At 40.6% G+C, this 27998-nt stretch overlaps 2 protein-coding genes and 1 long non-coding RNA gene across 4 annotated transcripts in view; 1 reads left to right on the forward strand and 2 right to left on the reverse strand.

Annotated features, from left to right (window-relative positions):
• The first annotated feature begins 409 nt into the window (after positions 1 to 409).
• LOC145447917 (uncharacterized) overlaps positions 410 to 27998 on the forward strand; it is a 45167-nt gene continuing 17578 nt past the window's right edge. The window contains exons 1-16 of one of the 2 annotated variants that reach the window (XM_080326187.1): positions 411 to 812; positions 1083 to 1189; positions 3566 to 3726; positions 4807 to 4897; positions 5860 to 6040; positions 7431 to 7543; positions 8546 to 8818; positions 9359 to 9598; positions 9660 to 9848; positions 12874 to 13052; positions 13317 to 13431; positions 14529 to 15527; positions 16589 to 16717; positions 17064 to 17205; positions 17426 to 17547; positions 17616 to 17770. In XM_080326187.1, coding sequence (XP_080182313.1) covers positions 1120 to 1189; positions 3566 to 3726; positions 4807 to 4897; positions 5860 to 6040; positions 7431 to 7543; positions 8546 to 8818; positions 9359 to 9598; positions 9660 to 9848; positions 12874 to 13052; positions 13317 to 13431; positions 14529 to 15527; positions 16589 to 16717; positions 17064 to 17205; positions 17426 to 17547; positions 17616 to 17770 — 3159 coding nt within the window. In that variant the 5' untranslated portion in view covers positions 411 to 812; positions 1083 to 1119. Of the gene's footprint in view, positions 1190 to 3565; positions 3727 to 4806; positions 4898 to 5859; positions 6041 to 7430; positions 7544 to 8545; positions 8819 to 9358; positions 9599 to 9659; positions 9849 to 12873; positions 13053 to 13316; positions 13432 to 14528; positions 15528 to 16588; positions 16718 to 17063; positions 17206 to 17425; positions 17548 to 17615; positions 17771 to 27998 lie in introns of both variants that reach the window. The other variant, XM_080326188.1, reaches the window with a different exon arrangement.
• Positions 18268 to 21070, reverse strand: LOC145447926 (uncharacterized). Its single transcript, XM_080326198.1, has 2 exons — positions 19973 to 21070; positions 18268 to 19909 (listed from the first exon to the last, which is right to left on the reverse strand). Exon 2 carries the CDS (start codon positions 19866 to 19868, stop codon positions 19035 to 19037), a length of 834 nt encoding a protein of 277 aa, XP_080182324.1. The 5' UTR covers positions 19869 to 19909; positions 19973 to 21070; the 3' UTR covers positions 18268 to 19034.
• Positions 21708 to 27933, reverse strand: LOC145447930 (uncharacterized). Its single transcript, XR_013917754.1, has 2 exons — positions 23722 to 27933; positions 21708 to 23602 (listed from the first exon to the last, which is right to left on the reverse strand). It is a non-coding gene; the product is annotated as an uncharacterized LOC145447930 (long non-coding RNA).

A 27998-nucleotide genomic window follows, 5' to 3' on the forward strand; every position in this document is an offset into this window, starting at 1 on the left:
GTTCTGCAATACAAAGCCTCTGTCCCTGCTGTTTGAAATTGTGTTTACAGTTACACGAAATAACATCTGCTATGTCTTCTCACTCACACGAGAAAATATATTGAGTGTATACAATATACATACATAACCCACAAATGCATACACACATAGATCCTACAAAAGATATTGCCATAATCTAAATGTCTGCATATGCGACAAGAAATTCGTCGTCTTGCAGTGGATTCAATCAAAAGTCGTACCAACGTGTTTGGATATCAATGTACTGCTACGTATATTTTTATAGATGGCGTGTTGATTGATAATTCCAATAGATTTTCGAAAAACTTCATCATGTATACGTAGCCAGTAACCATCATGAGTCACCGAGTGAATCAGTCAGCCAGACAAAAGACGGGGATCCCAATTCGCCGAAAACAGCTCAGTAACTGGAGACGAATGCTGAAGTAGTTTGAGGTGCATATACTAATCTAATAAGATCATACCCCATGTTATTGCAAATAAGTCCATAAGGTAGTATTGCTAAGATAAATTGCCGTTCGTGAAAGGTCAAGATATCGATGAGATAAAAGTAATATATTTCTAATGGCATTGAAGTCCATGAGCCTCTTCAAATATTTACGGTTAGTCATATTGAAGGCAACAAAGCATAGTCAGAAACAAGAATGAAAGTGTACGCAGCAAGGTCGCACCGTGCAAAAAAGAACTATCGTTTATCTTTTGAGGGCTATACGAACACGTATTTCTCAACTCAAAAAATGTACAATGAAGACCCCACATGATCTCAGTTAAAGTAAACGACGTGCCCACAGAAAGTAACCATACACTCGTTTGACTACCTTTCAAACAATAGGAATCGAGTAAAATTTTATTTGTACAAATAACCTAACGACAGACACCATCGGGGGGACTTTTCTGTGATAAAATTTATCGATGGTGGTGTAAGTTTAGGCGATGAGGCAGTTGCAGTTGAAAGCGGAACAAACAATTTGGACTTATACGTGAAATGCAGTATTCTGCTACTTCTGCCCGTAAAACTACGTCGAGAGCGCATATAACAACCGCATACCATACTAATTTCATAGAAGACTCCCGGATGTGTGAAGGTTCTAAAATCGATGCATGAAGATGTTTAGACAAACCATATTTGCACTGCTTATCATCTCGACACAATCCGATGGCACAAGAGCAGGTAATACCATTTATATTTTAGATATGTGCGTAGACGAACTTGGCGCTGGATAAGGTTGGTGTGAATGTGAACAGATTTGAGATATTCAATTTGAGAGATGTAGTAACTTATGCTTGATATGATATTTATCGATATTTTGAATGCGATTATAAAGCTCGTACATCATGGTGACATTTCGTTATCCCAGACGCTTCATCGGTCACAACGCTCTAAGCATGATGTGCTCTCAAATTAAAGTTGAAACTATGAATAAAATTTTGGCATCAGTCATTTTACTCATAAAGTCACCGAATTCGAAATGCAGCTAAAGTATTTTCGCGAAAGGTACCATTGCAATATATCTATCTCTGTGTTATATCGTTCACTAGTCAAAGCTTCTTGACCCTTCGCGAAATTTTGAGCATTAGGCCTTACTTCACTGTTGCAATTTATCGACGCGTTCAAGGCAGAAAAGAAATTTTATATAGTTGGCAGCCGATATTGTGAAGGAACCGTGTCTAACAACCCATGGCGGTTTAGTTATGACAAGTAGGTGTACTGTCCCGGCGCTCAACGGACAACGTCCAGCGTCCAGGTAAATTTTGTTACCAGTACTACCCCCCTTTGTCGTCGTTATTACGTCGACCGTAGAGCACAGGTACCATAAATGTATTGAAATGGCTATACTTTCGTGAAAATCATTTACCCACAGTTCCAATACGGTGGCTCTCAGAGGCAAATGGCTACTGCGAAAATGCTTTTTATACTTTTAACTTTAAATTCAAATCACATCATGTTTAAAGCGTATGGAGGCCTATGACGATTATGGGATTAGAAGGTGAAGCCATGAAACCACACTTCCGACTTTAATTTGACACCACGTCATATCTTCAGTGCTCATTTGACAAGTGGCAAGTGTGCACCTTGTGGTGGGATATGCGAAACTTGAAGTATGGAGGTATTTGCAATGTTGGCAACCTCCCGACGCCGTAAACATTTTACACTGTTTCCGTCATTGTGAAAAATTCCCTAAAGCGATGATAGACACAAGACAAGCGTACCCAGTGAGTAACCGATTGACTCCGTGTCCAAGAAAACTTGCAATGATTGCAAATTCTTTGTTCGTGTATGGCTTATACCATAGATTGAGACAGTGTTAGGCTTACCATATTTCGGAAATGAAAAAAGAGGACACTTTTTCAAAAATTTCAGTCAAGCATAACTGGAGAAGAATTCTCAAAAACAGGTAAATTTCACCCGCTTCATGATCGGTTGACTAAAAAAAAAAAAAAGGTCTTCACTTCCACTCAGAGCTCAAAAACACGTTTTTCACTCCACATTACCAGGTGGATGACTAAAAAAAAAAAAAAAAAAAAAAAAAAGGTCTTCTTTTCGCTCAGAGCTGAAATCACCACTTTTCCCTCCGAAATACCCGCCGGAGCTTCACTTCTGCGCTAATTTGCGGCATATCACTCGCAATTTCCTCTAAATCTGACCTAAATTTTCAAAAAAGAGGACAACATCTCAAAAAAGAGGACAAAAAGGCGTCCTCCGAGGACACTTTCAAAAAAGTCAAAAAAGAGGACAAATCCTCTTAAAAGAGGACGTATGGTAAGCCTAGACAGTGTCATATAAGTAACTATAACATCATTGTTAAGAACGGCCATGCAGTCAACAATAAAGGTATTCCCTTCCCACCAAGCACCAGCGCTCGACATCTTGCTACTTTCAACTCTTTTATTCATCACTATCAGTTATGCTCGCTATGGTTTCCGAATTCGAATTTATGACCAGTCTTGCAAGTTGCAATTAGGGCTGGTCAAAATCCATTTTAGTTGAGTGAGTCGATCCCGATTCGAGTATTAGCTTTCGGGTCTAGTACAGAATTGGACTATCATTCATTATGGGGTCATAACAGAATGGAAAGTTTAAGTATATAAGTACCTTTTAGCGCCGCATAGAAATATGAACATATCACTGAAGGATAGGCCTAATTTGATATTGTGAGAGTTACAGAATACCTAATTTCATTGCGCTTTGTGAGGATGTTGTATATTAATCCCTATTTACATAAATGTCGTTTCCACTTTACCACAATCGATCTCGATATTGGCACGGGCCGTATAATTTCAGTACTAGGAAAAATCGTCTGTTCATTGCGATTGATAGCCTGTCTCGATTGGGATTCGAGAACTAGAATCATTGCGGCCCAGGCCTTAGTTGTGATATCACTCTAGTTTACGGGCTGTTTTCAGACTAATGCGATGATCCAAATGTTAAATCATTCGATCTTAGTGGCCGAAGAAATTGAATCCACTTTAAATGTTAAATGCGTACGATATTTTCGAATATATTCTGCAATTTTCAAGTGAATTCACCCATTCAATATCGCAACAGCATCATCATGCGGCGCTGACATTACAATTGAAAGCAAATCTTCGATCAAAATAGAATTTGGAAGCATTGAAAATGCCACGGGTTACAGCATTCGCGTAATGCCGACACACAGCACGCCAATGATCGGCTACGTATTCAATACTACAACGAACTTTACACAGGTAGGCAAGCATGATTTAGAGTACGTTACGCCTTGTGAGCAGGATAAGGTCTGGTGGATAGTTTCAAATAACTATCGCGCTGTCTCTCTGCATAAGCCTGTAATTGCTACAACTTCAAATGGATCACCGGTGCTAATATTATGATAGAGTCGATTGAGCATGGGTTTAACGAGTCAATTAATTTAACAACAGGCGCCAAAATAGTGATGTAATTTTAACAGCGAATGTACTTGAGTGACGCGTGGGTCTAAATTTTAAATAAATGAAGCGAATGCTCGGAGATCGAGTGGAATCTTGGGCAGCTATCAGAGATGAGCATGGATTAGGATTAGGATTTTTTAAAACCGGATTCAAGAAATTTTGTCGGATTTGGATTGGATTAGGATTAGAGATTTTTTTCTGAATGGAATAGGATTGGGATTGGATTTACCGATTTTCTGGAAGATTGATATGTCGTGTGGCGAATGGCGACAAACATTACTCACATCAGTTAGTAATGTAATTATGGTACACTGCACTATGGTACATGGTACACTCAGTGCCAATGAACATGAGCGGTGCAGCCCTATGCTAAGTTATCTTAATTTAAGAGAATTGTTGGTTGTGAGAGAAAAATTTCCAGTTCTTTCCTTGCATAAATTAGCATTTTTACTGAATTTCAAGTTAGAATCGGATTAGGATTGGACATGGATTTGAATATACAAAAGTTGTGGATTAGGATTTTCATTAGGATTTGGAGTTTCGGATTTGATTGGATTAGGATATAGAAATTTCAAATCCGCTCAATCTCTGGCAGCTACACGTTGCCTAACCATCAACTGTATAAAGCCGATCGGTTGGTTCTTTTTGTACACAAATGTGTAATTTACCTGCCCGAGTTCTTTACAGTTAAACATTTGTCCAAACTATGTTTTTTCTGTCACAAAATATCAGTATTTTCAATTTTTAGGTCAAAAATCTGTCATTGTTTATGTCAAAAATAATCCCCTTACTGATGAGATATGAGACAACAAGTATGCTGTCGTTGCCTTCTTCGCCAACATATGATAAGCGTATATTGGTATTTATTATACTCTGCAGGTATCGTTCTTGAATCCCGATACTCTGTACGACATCACTGTGGAAACAAATGATCTAAATGTGATAACTGAAAACTGTACAGCCCACACATGTAAGTAATAATCAAAATTAATAGCCTGGTTCGTATACACCAATAGCATATTTTTTACTTTTTCTGGCGTGGAATAGTCCAAACAAACTTAGTACGAAATTAAATTGCAGTGGCTCCCTAATTTCTGTCGCTGTAGCGCGTCTGTAAAAACTTGATTGATTTACGACGCACCCCCAATCGTAGCTTTTACAATTACTTTGTCCCGCACCAGCCTTACTGAATTAATATTTGCGCATTATTGGTAATATTACGTTATCAAAAGTCTGGTTCGAAAGCGGGTGTAGTGGCGGATATACGTTGAATCAGCAAGTTTGAGCCTACGATACGCGGGAAGAATGACGTAGAGTTGACCTTCTGCTTTCTTTCTTTGAACAGGGCTGTTAAAAAAAAACTGTTTTTCCTGAATCTTGCTGGCTAGGTGATTAAATCGTTAGGTTGCCTTAAAAAAACGACGCAAACCAAATTTCAATTCATTCCAACCGGTCAAGGATAATCCCAGAATTATCAAAGAAAAACTCAAATAACTCCACTTCTACGGGTTTGTTTTGCATCGTGTTTGAAGACAGCTCAAAGATTTCATGGCGTTGACGGAAAAATTTGAAGAAAAAAAATTTGGCAGTTTCCAGTAAATTTAAAATTTTCAAACTGTAAGAAATCCGCGATTACCGGTTAGAATGAATTCAAATTTGGCGTACGTCGTTTTTGAAGACAAACTAACACTTCATATAGTGTGCAGCGAGCTATGAAGCCATTGGTCTATGGATATTTCCAGTTATTCTTACATTCGTACCAATGACACAGAGCTAGTTCATGTACTCCCTTATTTATTATCATCCACATTACATGGATATACCGTATGTAGCGCAATATTCAACTTCATGCCTAGCATACTATTCTCGATGGAATTATTAGCATCCCAAAAACATCTCATCCACTGAAGTATCTATATGTTGGCCATTCAGATCCTGAACCAATCCAAGTGGTTGTTGGTGAGCAGCCAACGACAGACATGGCTTTAGTATTCGTTGGATCAAATCCGAGAGTGACTGAGTGGGAAATGGAGCTGCGCAATGGAACCGAGGATAGCAAGGCCGCAGATACGATTAGACAGTGGAGGACGAACGATACATTTTTCGGATTCGTGTACGTGGTACAGTTTTGTAGCTAAGGCAAGGTAGATGTTAACAATCATACAAAATAAAACGGATTAATCCTAGCCCGAGCTAACCCTAATCGTAACTCGTAATTCCGAATGACCCGCTATTCTGAATGCTTCATTATTGTGAAGCCAATGGTATTTTTAATGATCCGCCATAATTGCAATTCTCGCTATTTGGAATATCACTATTTTGAACTTTTTCATCTTCACACGTCTATACATATAGGGTTGCCATATTTTGAGATCCGGAAAGGATAACACCTTTAACAGGCTGCAAAAGTAACTACAGCGGACGAGAAATGGGAGAATTTTATATTTATAGTGCCTACTTTGTTGTGTTGACTAAAAAAAGGTCCCTTTTCAGATTCGAATCCCGAAATACCTGCTTTCACCTCATATGATCAGTGTTGAATAAAAAAGTTTATTTTTCCGATTTTACTCTCGACCTACCCGCTTTCACCTTATATCATCGGTGTTGACTTAAAAAAGGTTATTTTTCCGATTCCACATCCACAACACCCGTCGTATGCCGTTTAGGCCATCACGTCGCCCTTTTTTTACTATTTCAAGCTAAAAAGGAGGACAAATTGCCAAAACGAAGGACATTTGGGCGTAGAGAAGATATTTCTCGAAAATTGAGGACAAATCCTCCTGAAGGAGGACGCTTGGTAACTCTACCTACACAGATAGCATATATTGGCGCAATACGTAAAATCAGAAGTACAGTGTTTCACTTGTCGTGTTGGTAGATTCCAGCCCAGAAAATTTCAAAGGGTTGAGATCTCAATCGCAATCTCAAACGCACCTCCAGAAGACCAGAGATAGGATATATTTTCCAAGAAAATCGGTATCGGACGTTGGTCACGGTGCAACAAGATTATGTATCGATAGGAGTGATTAGAGTTGAAATTGTGTAAAACTGGGAGTAATAATATATACTAGACACACATTGAAATAGTTGGAGAGTATTGGTATTGCAGTTTTTCCTAGGGCTGCAACCCAATATAGGTCAGAGAACTCCATAGGTAAGTAATGTGATATCAAAAAGTAAAATCTGACTATTAGAATAATTAAGCAGCAAATGGATGTAAATCAGAAAGAAATTGTTCGCCATTTATAGGCTATCGAGGCACGTGAACAGGAGGCACTCGAGTTCGGTATGACGGGATCAGAACCTTTTCTATTAAAAATTCGACTATTTAGGGGAGGGTTTACTGCACCGTCGGCATTGTCTGGTGTTTCATTGCTTATGGCCACGAGTAATACATTATAAAGTGTGCCGTGGTATTTTAGTGTTGCTTGCTCTTTTCGCTGTTCGCTCACTCACGTCAGCGAATAGTTCGAAAGATTCTGACGCATCCACTTACTTTACAGCATTTCAAACTTACTTCCAAATACTGCATATCAGATAAGGGCCAGACCTTCAGAAATATTTAATGAGACAGTTTCTGGTACAGAGTTCGGCGAGTGGACCACATTCCAAACAGGTAAGTTTAAATAAAGATAGCACGAGCAGCCCCTCCGCGGCCACCATACATCTATCAACTTTCCATAGTCGTATCAATTGCCTTCGTGTGTACTTGGGCCGGATTTAAACAACACTATACCCTTTAATAACGAGCTGAAGCCCGTATTACGCGACTGAAGTAAGGTCCTAGTCGTGTCTCTTGCCCGAATGTATAACAGGCAAAGGTGGTCAGTGACGTAGTAGGCTAGGCTACTTCTACTTTGTCTGTCTAGCCAGATCGTTTTTCCGTTCCAGGTAGGATTTTGTCATTATATTACTTCCACAGTACGAGAAGCGAATATTACATGACACAAGTATCCATACTTTCGCACCTCCAAATATAATGTGCAATTTACTTTTACAACTTGGCGAAATGAACGTTTTTCCATTAATAAAATTTCGCTGGCATATGCAAATTTGAGGTATAAGATCCCAGCGAAAAGCCTTCATCAGCAGTGGCGCTGAAATATACTACATTGCGTACAATCCATCAGTACTGTTGAAGAAGATGCGAGACAGTACGGCGTTGTACTTGATCATTCATGTGTAGATCACAAAAAGGCCATAAAATATCATACATATTTTGAGATCGTCTTATTATTGTAAATTTTGCTTTTCGTACAAAATACGGTAACTGTAATATTTGTTGTTGTTGTTTTATGGTATTGGTAGTGTTTGTCGGCTACTATTGTCATTTGCACGAGGCCAAGATTACTTATTTTTGAATCCGAAACTGCCGACTTGTAGCAAGGCCCACTTCTGGGTTTTTTGTAAGACACCGAGTACGCGGATGAGATGGCGAGGAGAAGCCTAGATACGCCTCCAGTATACTTAAGTATAGGAATTCTGGAGTCGAGCTCGGTCGGACTCGAACCCATGAATGACATTACCTCAGTCTATAAATAGGACTAGAATTCGTGGATCCGTTTCAGGCAGCGACAACACGTGGAAACATAATCCATTTCCCCATATTGCCTTTCAGCGATGCTGTCTGTTTTCGGAAGAGTCACGCTTGTAAATGTATCGTACCAGAACACAACGACGAACGACCAATTGATTAGCGAGATGATTACAAATGCTTCGATGGAAAAGGGAGGCTTCTCGAGTTTGAAAATACTAAACACCCGACTCCACAATTCCACGGGATTCACGACTGTTCATTATGAGATTGAAGTGTTTGAAAAATCTCTGCCAGTTTCAACAAATTTTACTTTATCGTCGGAAGAATTTTTAGAATCAGCGATCAACAACGGAGGTGAGCAGCAGGACGGAAGCAAACTTTTGACGCACTTGTACAGTGCCTGTGTATGCTTATTACAGGCGGTTTGCTTGAACATATATTATCTATCAAACTGTATAGTGACTGGTGTGAAACTCTATCATTTAGCCGTCGTAAAATATGCCCATTGGATGACAGTTATTACATCGTAGCATTGATAAAAAAAAATGAGTTTGATCCCTACCATTGGAAAATGAACCGAGATCATTATATCACCAAATATCACACTCGTCGTGACAAATATTAGTTACATTTCAAATATGAGCGCCTATCGAGGAGCTCAGGACTTGGTGAATTCTGGATCGCGGACTTTATGACGTCATTTTCAAAAATATTTGATATGCTTCGCTCCATGGATAATGTAGCAAACATGCATCATGAATCATAACAATGATTACCAACGACAATATATACCGTGCTTTGTAAAGGTATATGTCGAAGTCGACAGATCGATATGTTACCGCGAGGTTTCCAGTATAAACCGTTCGTTGCAAGCTATATGTTTTCAAATTTCAGGAAAGGCAAAGGGGGAGTTTTTCTGGAGTTTACTCGACGATAGCACGAGGACTAGCGAAATAAATTACTTCCCGGTTAATCGCAGCACCGAATGCATCGTACAACGGCGAATTGGCGGCGGAATTGTGTACACGTCCGACGACGGTCAACGCAACATGATATCTTTTGATGAACTTAGCACTGACGGAGTCACCGACGATTCTTCATGTGGCACAATAACCTTCAATCTCGGCCAAGAAAGTGGGGTAGTTTATATAGGTCAATACTATGATATTGCTCGCAATCTCTGCTTTCGGTGCAGACGATCCGACCTCTGTCTCGAAGATATCCAACAACATGGATTACAACACAGCGAACGTGATTGGGATCGATGTGTTGAAGATAGTTATACTGGATCAACCCGAAGGTGAATTTCTCAACGTTCGGGTGGACGGAGGCAAAACAACACTTGCGGGATCGGACGTCCGACATCTATTATTTTTCAACAAGAGTAAGTATACAGATTAAGTTGTACACCGATTTTAATATAAATACAATCTGGACGAATAGGCATTGATGAAATATTTTAATATTTAAAAAAGACAACGAATCTATATAGCAGTAGTTTCGACCGATAGTATCGTGTTGACTAAACAAAACATCGCTTTGACACGGCTCCCGAATTTTTACGTAACTCTGACGTTCGCGGCGTCGGAGTCATATTTTTCGTGACATTTAAATCCTTTTCATAGAAAAAGAGGACAAATTCCCAGAAAAGATAACATTTATGCGTCGTCCGAGGACAGATTACATTGATAATTTTCGATACATACATTCCAGAGCAGTCAACTGATAGCGGTAACCGAGTATGCTGCGTCTTCCTAAATATGTACACTTATCCTGTTCATAATGTTTAACAAATGTGTCTATTCCCCACCAGAAATCATTGAATTCCCCATCGGTTGGGATCCACTGATCTACAATAATGATTACTAGGTCAGTTATTTTTTAGCCGAAAATAAATAAATTTTAACCTAAAAAATATTAATTTTGACTTTAGATGATCTAAACAAACTGAATTTTGACCAAATTTTGACCTTACGTATGTAAATTAGGTGTTTTCCCACATAATGTTAAAATTGTGCCACTTATCTTCATTTCTGGTTGGAACTGGCTGTGCTAACGAAGTAGTTTGGCCTGAAAAAAACGTTACTGGCTTAGAAACAGGCAACTTTTGACATGAAAAAAAACTATATTTTAACGAAATCTGGCCCTATGAAGAATTCCATTGGTTCTACGATACGTATTATGGTAGAAATAATTAAATTTTCTTGTAGTACAACGAGAGATACTTTCCTACATTCTTGGGTAGAAAGTGCATGTCCTTACTAAGAAGCTTGCCAAGGACGCTCGACAGTAGCAGTTGTTGGCTGACACCACTCAAGTTGTGTGTACACTGCTGGTCACACACCGTGTTGCTTCATTCTGGCAATGTTGTCTACATCACAATTTTTCATCATGCGCTTCGTAATATAAGAATGATGCAATGCCCAAGAAGTCTTACTTCATATAAGATATTACGGTACGTTGACCATAACAGGTACGCCTATTTGTTTTATTTGACCGTTTGTGATTCACAATGAGCAGACAATTAGCCGTTTACAACGGTAGGCCTATAAAGTAGGCTACTAGCTGTAAAATATCAAATAATAAGTTCACCGACAGTGCAAAATCTACGATACAAAATTTTTTGACTTTATGAATAATTTTGACAAATTTTGACCTAACGCTACAATTTTGACAAATTTTGTCATGTCAAATAAAACCGCCTCAATGATTACTATAAATCGCAAAGCCAAGCTTTCTTCCGTTCATCAATAAATAAAGTGTTTCTCAAGCCCAAGTCCGTGAACACAAATTATTCGATTTTAAATATTAATTTATTAACATGTTATTTCCATGACGTTGTTCGTATTGTTATGTAATCAGACGCTTGTACTTCACCTATAATACCCGGTCGAGATTTGAGGTTCAGCAGATCGTCGAGTCAACCGCGTAACTACTGAGAACCATTGTGTGACGAATTGATCCGGAGCCAGAGTGGATGTTGGGCGGATTTTTTATGTTCTGGTCGCACTCAGATTGGAGCCGCGGTCGTCGATTTTGTAGTGAGTCTTTAGTCAGATCAGAATTGAAATGGGATTTTTAAAGAGTATGAAATGAATGAGACTAGGTAAAAACTTACTAAATCAGTGGTTACAGTGTAATCGGGGATCCGGAAATGAGACTATAGAAGTGTTGCCACACTAGCGCTTCTATAGCCTGTAATAAATTATTACAGCAAGGCAGACAGGGGTGTGCAACTTACAGACCACAAGGACAGAACATTCTGTCTCTGAAGAAGTGCCAATTCCGAAAGGTGGCTTCTCGCGAAATGATTTTTGGCTTAGTATAGTATTCTTGTATGTGTGAGCAATTCCAATTCTTTGAGGCACGGACATCAATCCTGGACCAACTATTTTACATGCAGTGGAACTATATGCTCTAAGGACTAGGCCTACTATAACCATGGGTCCAGGGGATATCAGGTATAGGCCTATCCCACAAGAAACTATTGAGTCACCGCGGAAAAGTAATGGACGTTGATCATTGATATACTCATCATGACGGATATATTTTACATGCCTTGCGTTACAATGCGTTATGACGTTATTTGGATGCCATATTTGAGGATCGCATGCCACATGACATTGACTCGACTGCTCCATAGCTTTTCTAATTGTGACATACATTATACATTATACATTAGGCTATCCATCACATCACCAGTAAATGAGATCAAAAGGTGGATCCTCCGAAGTACTTGCGGTTCACCTAGTTCTCGTTATTTGTATTCGGTCAATTTTGTAAATAACATTCTATAGTAAATTCCACTTGGATGGTTCACAAACGTCGGCTTGCACAATGCACTGCACTGCAATATATATAGAACTAAGGAAAGGCTCTAACTCAGATTCATAGCACATTTATCCACACAAAGAGATGCTTTTTGCTTTTAAACACCACCCTCGTAATGTTATAATGTTATACTTTTGAACACGGAAAATTAGCCAACGGGCTAAAAGGCTGTGAAGGCTTGTTGAGCACCTGGTGGAATGTACGTTAACTATTCATGACAAACATTCAACTATATAGCAGGTAATACGAAATCATGTGCTCCAAATATATAACATTTTGCGTGGTTCATTACCGGATTGGGCATGCACAATCATGCGAAACCTTTAGTTGTAACAATTTCAGCGGATTTTTGTCGCAGTGAATTTAGGTTGATCGCGAAAGTATGATGGCTCGGCAATCAGCATTTATTGGATACGATGCAGATAAATCGTACTAAAACGGCGGTATAGGTTAGAATGTCCATGCCATACAGACTTTCTCCTGGTTCCGTAACGACGTTTCCAACTATATAGCGGACAAGTGTCTTAGTAACAAGTCATGCAGAAACGGTTTATAATAATGGATCATTGATTTTTCAGATATACATAGCAGCAACTTGGGTTTGTCAAATGCTAAGTACACCATAGACGCGACAGGAAACTCGGCAACTATCTTTTTTCCGAACGTCCCAAAATCAGTGAAATACCAAGTGGGCGACGCTTCAGGCACAAGAGCAATATTGACTCTGACACAAATCGATGGTTCCGAGTTCGTACAGGTATATTAATATAAGTATTTCGATGAATTGCCAATGACAACACAATACGGACCCTGTTTCCCACAATGGTCCAGTGCAGTTAAAACTCTCCAATGCCGAGTATATATTACAACGCTGTAACGCTACAGGGAAAAATTCTTGGTTGCTTCATTTGAAATGATAATGTAATGCATAGCCTATGTGACAGTGATATAGACTTCTACATTGGATTATTTCTCGGAAACCAAAGAAATTTTCATAACATGCTAACCTGTCTGTGCATAGATCAAGCTGGATAACTTAACGCTGAATTCTTCAAGCGAGTTTCAGTTGACTGTCACGACCAGGACCTACGACGGGGGTGATGCGTCGGCATCTTCGCCATTCGATATCGATACCAGTGAGTAGATATATACCCGTATCAACTTTTGTCAGTAACACTGTAAAACCTCGCCGCTGGATGGATTGGGGTAATTTCTATGAGGCAAGTCGGCAAGAGGAATACATCATCCCGTGCCTCATTCACATATACCTCTCACTTGAGTACTTTCAACGTGTCTAAGAACACTGGCTGTTTTGACGGTTTAACAGGCTCTATTGAAAAGCTTCGTTGCTTCGATTCACAAAGCATTGCATATAATATGTATTTATACGGAAATATTTTAGATATTTGTCGCAATAACTCCGATTTCCATGCTCTCAGATATCACATGAGATAGAGAGAGAGAGAGAGAGAGAGAGAGAGTGGCAATGATGGTGGTACATAAAATGTGCCTGCACAGTATTCGGTATCAGATAGGAATGATCGATACGACCGTGAAGGTCAACTAGTCTGATCACACCCGCATCAAACAGGTACACTTGTCCTATAGTATATACAGTTTGGCACAAGAGGTTACATAGCTATTAATTTTGAGACAGCGGCGTTTCTAGCAGAGATGAGCGGATTTGAAATTTCTATGTCCTAATCCAATCCAAATTCTAACCTACAAATCCAAATCCTAATCCTAATCCGTAACTTTTTCATATTCAAGTCCATGTCCAATCCTAATCCGATTGCAACTGGAAATTCAGAAAAAATACTAATTTATGCAATGGAGGGATTCGAAAATTTTCTTTCACAACCAACAATTCACTTGATTCAAGATAACTTAGTAACCATAATTACATTATTAACTGATCTGAATAAAGTTTGTCGCCATTCGCCACAGGACATTTCAATCTCCCAGAAAATAGGTAAATCCAATCCAAATCCTAATCCGTGCTGAAAAAAATGTCTAATCCAAATCCAATCCAAATCCGACAAAATTTCACAAAACCTGTTTTTTCAAAACCTAATCCTAATCCATGCTCATCTCTGGTTTCTAGTCGGCCCGAACTCTTATGTTATTTAAAATAAAACCTTTCTGGGTATATATGGATTCCACAACACAACAATGACTTTCGATATCGATAAAAATTATTTTGTGCATAGGTAAACCATGTATCTTTTTTTAGCTCAACTGATTTGCGGACAATGCGGAGTCAACGAGATCTGCTACAGGAATGTGAGTGACGGAAACACGTTCTGCGACTGCGATATCGGCTTTGAAAGCAACGGGACTACGTGCCTAAGTACCGCATGTGCACAGAGTAAGTGCAGCGGAACGGCAAGTTGCATGGTGTTAGAATCGACGGACTATCCCGGGTTTAGTTGTACTTGTGAACCCGGCTTTTCATACAACGGAACTGATTGCTTCAATGATGACGAATGCGACCTAGGAGCTCACTCTTGCAATGACACGTCGCAATGCGTGAACACGGATGGAGGTTACATTTGTAAGTGTGATTCTGGATATTCATATAACGGAACAAATTGCACCGATGATAACGAATGCGACGAAGGAACGCACTCTTGCAATGGCACGTCGGAATGCATGAACACAGCTGGAAGTTACACTTGTGAGTGTGGTTCTGGATATTCATATAACGGAACAAATTGCATCGATGATAACGAATGCGACCAAGGAACGGACTCTTGCAATGGCACGTCGCAATGCGTGAACACGGATGGAAGTTACACATGTGAGTGTGATCCTGGATTCACGTACAACAGAACAGATTGCGAGGATGAAGACGAGTGTTCGGATGAATCGCACGATTGCCATCAAAATTCTACTTGTATCAACACTGTGGGCAGTTACGAATGTATTTGCAATGTGAATTTCACAGGAAACGGAACGATTTGTAGTAAACTTGACGATTGCTCTGCTACATTATGCCATCCGAATGCATTTTGTCAACAAATTGGTTCAAGCGTTACTTGCATCTGTAATACCGGTTACACCGGTAACGGAACAGACTGCACCTTAAGCCCATTCGCTTATAATATTTCATTACTTAATGCTACGGCTATACAAATAACAACGAATCGGGATAGCGGAAGTGCGATAGAAATATCCGTGATCAACTCGTACTCCATTCATTCAGACGAAGCGTGTGGAGATGCAGACGAAGGTGAGAATATAGGCAGCGGACGTAAGCTATATACGTAGTGCCTCCAAGTCACAACGTTCCCAATAAGAATACACACCTGTTCGGGGAACAAATTATTCCTTCCTATCGGCAACGAGAATCAGTGAGACATAACATTCGTATATGATGCTTCAAGATAACTATTAGGAAAGGAAGGAAAGGACGTAGTTTATTTTTGTCCTTGGTGTTTTTGTGACATATACATAGGCTTACCATATTTTGGAAATCTAAAAAGAGGACACTTTTGCAGAAATTTGCAGCGGAGTATAATTCTTAAAAACCGGTGAATTTTTCCCACTTTGCGATCGGTTGACTAGAAAAAAAAAAAAGGTCATCTTTTTGCTCAGAGCAAAAATCACCGTTTTTCACTCCGAAATACCCGCCGAAGCGTCACTTCTGTGCTAATTTGCGGCATATCACTCGCAATCTGCTCTAAATCTGACCTAAATCTTCAAAAAAGAGGACAAAATCTCAAAAAAGAGGACAAAAGGGCGTCCTCCGAGGACACTTTCAAAAAAGTCAAGAAAGAGGACAAATCCTCTTAAAAGTGGACGTATGGTAAGCCTACATATACACCGACTCATGATATACATACACACGATCTGTGCATATGCATACCACGAGTGCATGATGTGCATATGCCGCTGGACAAGGAAGGTGCAGATATAGCCTTTTACGGCTTACCAAGCATGAGCGCCAAACGGGGAAGTCATGGATACCAGTGTTACTAATCAGATCTTTGGTCTGACCCGGCCGGGGATAGAACCCATGGCCTACCGATCAAGAAGGCGGACGCTTAAACCCTAGGCTACTGTAAATTGTGACACTATACTTTTATCGTCAATAAAGTAGAAAGTTATAGATTCTAAAATCCAGCTTGGTGATATTTACAATGGAATGTGCGATCGAATGCTTTTACATCTATTTCTCATGAAATCGTGATTATCTACAAATCCCTAAAATAACATTTATGTTAAACAAGCCTAGCCGTATTTATATGATTGTATATCGAAGGCGTCCTCATTGTTGTGTATTTCCATTAGATATTCGCACAGTGCCGATTACGAATAAGGAAACGATAATACCGAATCTTTTGCCGGGATATGTCTACCGAATGTTAGTTCGGGAAAACGATAGCGGAGAGATACTATTGAACGAGACAAGACTGACAGGTAACCCTCATTATGCATATTCACTGCAGTCTAACTATACGCGCATGTGCCGGTGTGGAAGTCGGTTTGTGTGTTTCGAGTTCGACTCGGGTCCTGATCAAACTTTGGAAAATATTTCGACCTTAAATTGGGACGTATGACCACTCGACTAACCAACGGCTGGGCTGTGAATGTAGCTGTATGGAATTGTTTGTTTGAAAGGTAGTAGGAGGCAGCAAGAAGGAGAATTGGTTGTTAGGTCATATGTTTGTTATGTTCCACTCGCGCTAGTAAACCTCTACATCACACGCCATGAATCTGACACTGCAGCGGGCAATTTCATACTTTTGCTATTCTATATATACAGGAACTGTTTCATCGCCCGATTCTGACATAAATTTTGCGTATGGTGACTCGTCTATCGGGCTGTCGTGGACGAAACTGTACGACGGCATCGCCTATCTGCTATCGCTAAACAGCGCGTCTTACAACTTCACGAAAATGCAGAAGTGAGTATGAGTATTCGGCATGCTTCAGGAAACATAAAATCAATGCTGGTCTGTTATAAAATAACCAAGGGCCATTGACCATATAGACGTCAACACTAAACAACACCTGCGTTCGCTTCCCCCCCCCCCCCCCCCATGTAGGCTAGGCTGACCTCAGACAATAGAATAGATACTTATGTATACCAGACAATCCTTTACTCTGATTTGGCGAATTTAACAGTACTACAGAATCGAATTGGACTGTCAACGGTCTACAGAGTGGGAGCGAATATCTTTTCTGCGTGCAAGTCGCCTATTGCCATGTTCCACCCAGTGATTCGAACTGTCTAACAGTATATACGAGTAAGAACATGACGCTATCATTGGAATGAAATTTTATGGATAACTCGGTGTCATTTGCTATCGAACAGTTCCTTCAGCCAATTTTGATATTAACACAACGGTCACAACAACGTCAGTCATGGCTCAATGGAAGTCCGTCCGAGGCTCAACGAAGTATATCGCGAGTTTGGGCCAGTTCACCATCAGAAGGAAAAGAGCAGCAACTAGTTTTCTTATGACGAAGGTATGGTGATTTTTCACGGTCGTCGCCAATGTCCGGTGGCAGATATAAGGACAAGGATAAAATTCTTTCCCATCTTTGACTGTACGCGGTACGGGTGTAAATAAATTGTGTTGACATTGGATAGTCAAGTCGCAGTGTGAGTCCATGGAAGGATAAATAGAGTATTGCGTAGTCTCAAAACGAACTTTAGAACCTCTTCAAGCATGGTCAGCATGTAATTGGTGCCTTGACTTCATCGCTATCCGATATGTAACATATCTTTGCCAGCCATAGGGATACCTAGATATCCCTGATCTTTGCAAACGGCTTATATACGGGTACTAGTAGTGTCCACTGTCCACACAATCTACGTAGCCATACTATAACAAAACAACTCTCGGAACTCCTGCACATTCCGCCGTCCTTTACTCGTACATGTGAATCACTATTTGTTTAGTGTTTCACATGTATTTTTTTTCTAAACTCAAGTGTTTCCCCATGAACATCGAAATTACGTATACATTTTAGGGCTTATAATACATGAATTCCATATAGAATCAAATGCAACAAGCAACCAATCTTCGCGGTACTACTTTTAAACATCTAAAGTAGATTCAAACAAGAAAAAAAATATTTTTTATCATTTTTTTTTATATTTTTTTTACGTGACTTTCTGTCTATGATTTTATGCGCTGTTTGGTCGTGTTCGATTCACGATTCCGTGAGTGAGTCGTATGTGTGAGTTAGGGATGGGGCCTTCACACCAAACCACGTCCGAATTAGGCGATTGCAATAGAGTTAACCCCAGTTTTCGGTGATCGGATGAGTCCATTTCCAAAGCTGCTCCTCGTATGTACTCGTAGCTTGGTTGTGTATGCTGAGGTGTACGTACCTCCGGCCCATTCGCCTGAGTTCAGTCTTCATGATTTGTATGGCTTTGTTCCGCGTAGTCAGATGATACAATTTGTCGTCATTCAAGTTCTGTTCATAATGAGGGGGTTTCCCGATTGCATGGCCAATGGCCATGTATGGCCGCCAACCCCTCATCCAAGACTACCGCTCTGATACAGCCCCGCATGATCTCGTTTAGGGTTGTAGTCGGAATATCCTGGCCCAACTTGTCCTTTAGGAGTTGCTGCAAGCATAGTTGTGGCACGCATTCGGGAGGCTTGTACGAAGATTAGCAAGTTCAACTACCAGGTTGCATAACCGTTCCAATTCTGTCTTCACTTTCTTATCAGTTCCATCATACAGTTCATACGTTTTTATCGGGCCGCGAACATGTCTATAGAGGCCGTGGCGCGGTTTTGATGTCGGTGGAGAGAGGGCGAGGGTGTCTGTATTCAGTGGGGCTTCCACACTCGATTTTTTTCTGCCTCTGAAGGGGCTGCGTGCCCGCATCCAACTTCACGCCGGCGGTTTCAACGCCCGACGGGGGCCCTTTTTCTGGAGAGGCTTGCATATCGCCTCCAGACTCTTCTTCATCCACAAAATTTGTAGTGTGGATGTCGACAGCTGCTTTCAATGCAATCTTCTCGGTATACGGCACAACTGCTGCGACCATGGGGCCGTCGTGAACGATTCCCACTCTTCTATCGTGGCGAATGCAGTGGCCGTTGTCTTCAGGAATCTCTTTAGCATAATGTTCCTGAGAGGTGCTAGCGGGGCTTCCGCGCTCAGCACGCAAGGATTTCGGGGTCACAGCGCTCACCCGACTTAATTTTGTATCTGTGGTTCCTCCACACTTGGCGCAAAATCCTTCCGAGAGGCAGGGACATCTTTGGTCCCGTGGGGCGTCAGCTGGGCTTCCAGTCTCGACGCTGTGTAACGTTGCAGCTTCCACCGACCCATCACCAGTAACAGCGTTGCTAGTACTGCTTCCAGCTATGGTTTTTGCCGCGTCCGAATACACGGACAATGATAGTTCATAATTTACTGTAGTGGGGTCCTTTAACTCTGTTGCTACTGAGGGTAGCTGTTGAACTTGCTCAATCCATTTCAGTCCTATTATGTTTAACGGGACTCCTTCACCAGTTGCGAACGGTACTGGTAGGTCGTCCAGCTTGATGACTACGACAAAGTTGACACAGGATGATCCTCCTATGCCGCGCAATTTCATTTCGAGAGGCTGTCTTTAAGTCCAGCTTTGTGGGTAGGCAGCTTTAACAGCATCTTGGGTTATCAAGTTAGGAACACTTCCCGTATCCGCAAGAAATTGTGTACCTGTTTTTGTGTCTTGGGTGTTCGAAATCTGGCTCGCCTCTTGACTGCTGGACGGCGTCAACTGCGAATGATATGGTCCACCCCGACACCCGAGTCGTGAGTCTGCGAAAGGCCGCGTCCCCTCTGGTCTGACGCTGGCATTCCCGGAGCCGTTCGCACGTTCTGAGAGTTTCGCGAATGCGGGTTGTTGTTTCTTCTAGCGTCGGGCTGTCTTCCCGACCTTCCTGGGACCCGCGATCCCGTCTGCCCCCCGGGTGCAGCGCTCCTCCGATAGCGGTTTTCACCGGCCATCACGTCATTAGGAAAACGATTTGTTTCAGCTGTTCGGGCAGGATTTCGCCGCGGCGGCGGATTACGATTTGGTGCTGGGTATCGCTGACGTCCGGTTGCTAGCGAAGATTGGGGAGGCCTGCCAGCCGGCAGGCAGGCAGCGCCGGTGATTGCACATTATAGATATGCACTGGTGGTAGGGGTGACATAGTGTCAGCATTTTTTCCTTTACCCTCTTCTTGATCATCCTTTTAGACTGCTTCTACTTTTACTATGCACATTTTAGCTACTCAGAAGTAGACAGAAGATTTGGAATCGGGTTGTTTTAGTTTTATAAATGGAACTGTCATAGCAGGAACTTGCTGAAATAGCTACAGTAAGATAGGGGCCAATTACATTTTTGAAAGTTGCTGTTTTCGCAGTGTCTTGTGACATTTTGGGAAGTTGCGAATATTCATTTTGCAATTTCCAAAGCAACCACTTGTGATTTACTGCTACAAAGGGAACCGCCAATGAAATTTACTTTTCATTTAATGATTTATTCTATACTGGAAATAAATACTTCTACTTGACTACCAATGCTCATGCTGATCACTTTGACCACATCTGGTGTCGGGCCATACGCGATATCAGGGAATGTACATAAATAGAGATGATGTATTTAGAATTTTTATGTGTCCTGAATCGGCCAGGAAATTATACTTCGTACTCTTGACTGCCGGATGGGGTTATTTTCATTGCGCTATAGCTTGAGTCTCTCCTCTCGAACACGTTCGGCTGGTCAGTGGCGTTTCGGGCGAGCGTTTTTTTCTGTTCAATGATATATTCTTGGCTGCGATGTGTTGTTTTGGACTACTGCATTCCGCGTCCAGTCCAGACGCTGCCTCCAACGTAATTCTCCATCAAAGTTGTTCAAGGACAGGATACGTTAGACTTGAGGTGCTCAGTGCTCACGCTCACACTGCACGAAATCGGAATTTAGGCAAATCGTCCACGCAGAAGATGGTTTTATACGAGGTCTCAGATGTGATACTGTTTGCCTCTGTCGTGAGCTTTTCGAATTGGCTTTATGTGTCGATAGGTGAGACGAGGTGACGTTAGGGGTCGAGTCCCGATTGGCAATTGCAGATAGGTGGGTGCTGATCGACAATTATTCGTCTCCAGACTCTCCCCCGTCCTCTGGAACTACCGGGAAATGACATTCAACGCCGGAAGAAACGGTTGGGACCTCCAGTTTTTTATAGTGTAGCCCCAAAACGATTGCTTTGCGGGTAGTCTACACTTAGTTCAATTTGCTTCACAGCGTTGTACGTTATCCCGGCTCGCCACGATTTCTTCACCCCCTTTACGTGCCTTGTTGGTGATTGGTGGCGTGGATTGAAGTATTGGCTGCAGCTTGATCGAAGTAAGCAATGACCTTCCCAGGCCCAGGGACTCATAATAATCAATATAAGATTAAGATAAGCTTATAACAACCAAATACTCCAATCAGACCATGCAGATAACAATAGGGCTTCTCTATGCACATTGCACATACTGATATTAGCCTATTTATCATCATGCACGATCTAAAATCAAAATAATTCTCCAAGGGTTGTTTTCACAATAGATGTGATGGCCTTTCCTGCCAGGTACATAATATGCAAGTGATATGCCAGTAGATGCCCACAAAAGTATCAACACTCAGAGTCCAAGCCAACCAATTGGCAGATTACCAGTTCATTCATAAAAGTATCACAGTCTTTGCAGATTGCAGGTGTATATGTATATACCCATTTTCAGTTGAGGCATTGATTTCTTGTTGAGTCGTTTCTTCAAATTCTTTCGTGTCTTATTCGGGGACAGGGAATTCCATCAGGATACGGGGTTTCGTGCGGGGCTCTGTCGTAGCGAGATTTCAAATTCAATATATCTCGAATACTGTTCTGGTTCGGTCCATCTTTAGTTCATCGACTTCATGGAGCTGTACCGGCGCATTTATTCGCACTGCTTTATTTCTGTGTACCTTACAACTGTGGCAAGCAGGCGATCCTATCAATGTATGCTTGAGAGCCTTTACGGGGACATCCGAACATCACCCTACGAGCCCAAATGACGTCAGACTCTTTCAATGCCGTCGTCAATGTTTTGTGGATGTTCTGCTTCGGTGGTGGTGGTGGTGGTGGTTGAATTTGGCATCCAGGCTGCCTACATGGGTAACAATTGTTCACAGCAGCTGCTATACAATTCGTGTGGGCACCACATGACACATAGATATAAAATGCATACACTAATATAAAATAACGGCAACACTTACTGCAAAAGTTCGCATGCACGAAAAATGGTGGCCCCATTTAATAGCAGCACGATCGTAAAACTGGCATGCATACGACAATCACATATAAGCATCACTCTATTTTCGACACATTTGCATCGCAAACCATAGTTTCAGTTCCGTACTGGTGATTGAATGGCTACGCCGCACTATATAAAGACGCCAATGAAATTATCCAGCCAAGCAAATATACCACAAGTTATGGCGAGCTCATTCCAATCAACCATCCTAAACTGCCCACTCTTTTCCAATCTTTAGATTTTGATGGTATTTAAGTTTTTTATATATCATGACCAGGCAAGCTATTCCCTGCTAGGCATAATACTTATATACTTTTATATTTGATTTTCGATTTCAGGGTCCATCCACTCTTACATAGGGGCGGGAGGATATAGCCCAAACTCTGTAATTACGCATATAGATTCGACTCCAGTGTCAAGAATGCCACCGTCTTAGCTCAATGAACACAGCTATCGTGCCAAATATGGCGCACTACTAGTGATATTATTCTTGACCAAGTATTATTCAGCATTACTTTCTTCGAATTGTCTTTATGCGTAAGGTTACAGATTTATAATTATATTATTTAACACAAGCAAGATAGGGTGGTTACACATCTGTCGCTTTCGCAACGGCATATTCCTTATTATAGCAGCTTCGTATGGGATAGCTAGGTGATTCATAGATCACCCCTAATCGTTTCAGTTACTATAGCCTTCTTCATAATCTAGACATTATGGTGCTATCTTCTTAGCTTTTAGGTGGGGAGGACCTTATCGGAATCCTAAAGAGACCGTGTCGATGTAATTAATATGTACATGACTACATAATTGACTTATATCATCAGTATTTCATTGTTGTTAGTACACTGATATATCACAAAACAAGCGAATTCCAAGCATTCCGTGTACAGTACATATATTACACCATTGCTATGCATTGAGTAGTACAATTGTAGTACTTAGGGCATATGCATTATAATTCTCAATTAATTAAATATCAGCAGTTATATTTAGGGTTAGCTAGTTTCAGGTTCGCAATTAAAACTAGCATCATTTTTACAATTACAATACATGATACAAGTAGGGATGTATATTATTTTTTTCACATTTTTTGGTTAAATTTTTATCTTTTGCAACTCTTTAAAATGTTAATGTTCTACAACCAAGCATCATTTTTTTGTTCATTTCTATATCATTTTCACTCTCTGACGGATACCATAAAATATGTTCAACGAAGTTACCTTCCCCCTTCTTTTAATTAGCGGAGGATGCCATGAAGCCATGCATCCCTAGTGTCGTGGCAGTAGAGAATGTGAGCATGGTTTTTCCTCAAACAGAATAATTTATTTTTTAAATGGCGACTAGGCGCAGCGTCTGGTAATCAAAGTGCGCTGCCTCCCTTTGGGAGTGGGGGTAATAAAGGGCATTATGATTACACTCAATCCAGTATAATAATAGGATATCTACAAGCAAATAGGTTAGTGCGCAGTCGCACTAAACATAGGCTGATAACTACAACTACCATGATGACAAAATGCTCGATACCAACTGTAAACAATTAGAGTAGTATATAACCCATTATTAGCCAATCAATAATATCATATGTGCGCCATAAACCACATTTATAGATATGAAAGGGTAATTCATACGGGTGCTGACAGCAAATATTCCGTCTCAAATAGAGGAAGTGTCACATAAATTCAAACCTTTAGGTGTAGTAGTTCGGCGTTGTTTCTGGTAACTAACGCCATATCGCGTTGCCACAAATAGGGATCATTAACAGAATTTAAACACGAAAAGTAAGGCATATACCAACATAAAGGTGCATCGTCCACCCTGGCTACGGGGCGTATTTAGTGTTATGGGGTGTTTCTGTATAGGATCCCCAATTTGCTGGATCAATCAAGAATAAAACTAGACCGTTAATTGACCAATTTTTTCTTCCCAACATGCGCTAAAACAGCAGTGCTTACGCAAAGTGAGGGAACGCCATAATAGTGTTACAAGCTGGCGAGTATTTCTAATAATAGGGAATCACATTGGTTTCAAAAATATATCACCAGCATTGTGCCACAATAGATCTTGAGTCATGACAACTCTGTGCTTAGCCAAATTAGTAGGTGGCTCTGAGCATGCCGAGTCGGGTTTACAAAAGCGTTATCAACCACAATAATTCGTTGCACTATGTTAGCTGATCAGTATACAGACTGAGTACCTGGTTTTCCGCAACAGCGAGTGAGCACAGATTTAAATGTTGGGTAATCACGCATGCGCAAAACTGCTAAAAGCCCTAGTATATATAGAGAGCAGAGCCTGAAGTATTAGAAATTGTGAAGTCGATATGACGTAGCACCAAAATCGCATGCACATTGCACAGCACATTCATCAGATACCGTTCCGAAAACACACTATATGCCTACGAAAGTGTAAAGGCATAAGCATTATTTATTCGATTTTAGCCATGCACGAAGCTTGCTACAAGTGAGCACCAAAACACTGGAGTGTGGATAATAGACATTCCATGAAAAAGAGTTACGCACCGCAAGCCAGATCACTCAAACATCATTGTAATAAGCCTGAACAGAATTTAGCAATACTGAATAATGGGTTGTTTTTGAACCGCGTATTTTACCCAATTTCAAATCACTTATCACCGTTTTAAACGCCTTGCACATATGTCACGGACTATAGCGCTTTTCAACGTATCGTAACTGCGCACCATTTTGATGAAGGCGTTTGTTTTGGCTTGGCCATATGCTTATAAGTGCGTTACCGATATTAGCTTGTCACCAGTACGTTACTTTGATGGAAAGTCTACTCTACGCCTATCTGGTAGGGAACTTATAATTACCACTAGTTGAAGCCGTAAATTTGGTGGAAGCGTGTTGTTCAGAAAGTTAATGAAGCTGATACAGAATCAGCTTGGCGAGATTTAGCGCAATTCCCCTCGTGTCACGCACGATTTAGTGCGAATTGATTTTACGATTCCAATACCGCCGTGCCGTGTAATCTGATCCCAACAGCACAAACGCTAGCCGCAGAAGAAAACCAGGTGATCCATGAAAAATACTAGCTTTGGAATTGGGTACGTCTCACGAAAGAGTGTCGTTTGCGGCACACCTAGGCGAGTCCAAGATTTTGTCCCAATTCCGACAATCCCGATGTGAGGCCAAGAAATCAAAGCATGCAACGAAATGATCAATATTACGGTGACCATTCCTTGATATGTATAAGAAAAATCAAAAATTTTGTGAAAATTATATCGTTATGTCCATAATTTGTCAAACTTATATACTTAATTCAAATTTGCTTTGTAAACAGCATTTCGTATGTTACGTACGGATTGCAACGACGGTGACTTCATCCTTGGGCATTTTAGACCATACCCTGTAGCGTACTTCAAGGCCTTAGGTTTTCCAAACTTACGCTCATAACGTATTTCTGAATCTGAAATTTGACGGCTTGGGGACATAGTTTCTCGTAGTACAGTGATTCTCAACGGATGTGTGATTCTCGAGATCACCATAAAATTTATGTTAGGTTGTGGTCAAAATATTACGATGTAGTCAATACTTTTGGTGTGAAACAGCGTGTGTGTTATTACCAACCTATGCGCAGCAATGCCTTATTTAAATACTTGAATGCAAAATTTTGTCAAAATTAAACTCTTAATGTTGATGAATGCAAAAATTGTGCATTTATTTAGTGCAAAATCTACCGTTTTTTTTTTAATCAATACCAATTGTCCCACCCAAAGATACATCATCATTAATATTAGACACAAATTTTCGAAGACTTACGCTCATTGATAACAATGATGAATCACACCATAGGGGTCGGGAAAGGACAAATACTATATAGCAATATCTGCAACTACAAATATCAATGACGAAATTCATATATGGATTCGATAAATCGCAGTATTTACTCGTGACATGACTTCTCTCGGCGCGCCCAAGCCGATACGAACAAACACATTAGTCCTTACTTCATCGGGCACGGATCTTTTTACATGGAATATCGGGCGTCCAGTTACTTCACAACCGAACACTAGAATACGGCAGTAGGCTATATTAATAAACAGAATATGGCCATACATAGAGAAAAGTTGGCCACCCCTGGTTTAGGGAGTATAGGGATGCTCACAATATGCGTCAAATCGGATTCAAACCGAGGCCGTAAATTAGCTGCAAATCAAAACATGCGTATGCACCATTATTCATTATACCGTTATTACATTTGGATTTCTAAGTACACGACACATGATGTCACCTTCCTTAATTATACGATCTAGTTTTAATAGCCACATCGTTACTTGGATAGAAATCGGATTAAAGACCTTGATATACACATATTTCCCAATTCTGAAATTTAGGCTTGTTGAAGCGACTTGCTTGCAACCGAGAACCTTGATTTCGCCAAAATATTTCAAAGTCTTGATCTAAACCCGGCCATGGCGCCATTCTGAGCGTCCCAAGAAAAATTGAAAGTAATGCCCACGTATGAATTTATGACGTAACAATAGAAGTTACAATTTAGTCTCTGTTTCCACAGTTAAGTTCAAATCTTGTTCGTTGCCCGTGTTACGACATTCAATCTATACCCTTGTTTCAAGCCAAATCAGTTTACTCCTCTTTAGGGAGGTGACTCAAGTCAATTTCTTAGTCAAATCCACATAAATTTCCAAAATAGAAGCCATGACTCAAGGTCAATAGATTTTGCAAACAAATTAACCCAATACGATGAACTGCCGACCCATTTGCGAGTTAGTTTACCAATTCAAAGCTTGTTCCAATCAGAATGCACAATGAAATGCTCAAATTGTATATTTGTTAAATTCAAATACTATAGTGGGACGGTTCCAAATCCTATAACAGGCTCACATAGAAACTCTGGTCAAGGTGAATGGCGATAGCACACTATGATAAAGTCCTAAATTACAGAACAATTAGGCCATCCAACACTATTATACTCGCAAGACCGCTTCCCCAATTATGAAGGAAACATAGCACTTACTGTTATCACCATTAATTAAGACGTATACAAAATAGTTCATCGCGTGTGCGGCTCTAAAGCACACGCACCTTGTTGATTCCGAAAGCTAAAAGAGTAGATGTAAGAATAGCCTTGTGAGTTCAATCGATAATTTCACAATAGTGCAGACTGCCTAGTGCCCATACATCTGATACAGGATTCCTTGCTCGAGTTACGATACTCACTTAGATATTGAAGCGATTCTGATCACTCTATGTTTTTATTTGATGTAGCTGACCTCAAATCTTTGCTCATATATATACGCAAAACAAAATAATTTTCCAACAGGTAAGTAGTTTTCAACCCATAGTTATCTCGGTCTCGTATCTATGTAGGCTATATCTAGACCAGACTCATTTCAAGTCCTTATTCTACGTCTACTTGTAATGATAGGATAATACGCATA

This window comes from Botryllus schlosseri, chromosome 10, assembly GCF_051294905.1.
Source record: "Botryllus schlosseri isolate E-star chromosome 10, Bs_hap1, whole genome shotgun sequence".
Lineage (NCBI taxonomy): Eukaryota > Metazoa > Chordata > Ascidiacea > Stolidobranchia > Styelidae > Botryllus > Botryllus schlosseri.

Coding starts and splice junctions, on each gene's coding strand:
- LOC145447926 (XM_080326198.1), bottom strand. CDS start 19,868: ATGAAATTGCGCGGCATAGGAGGATCATCCTGTGTCAACTTTGTCGTA.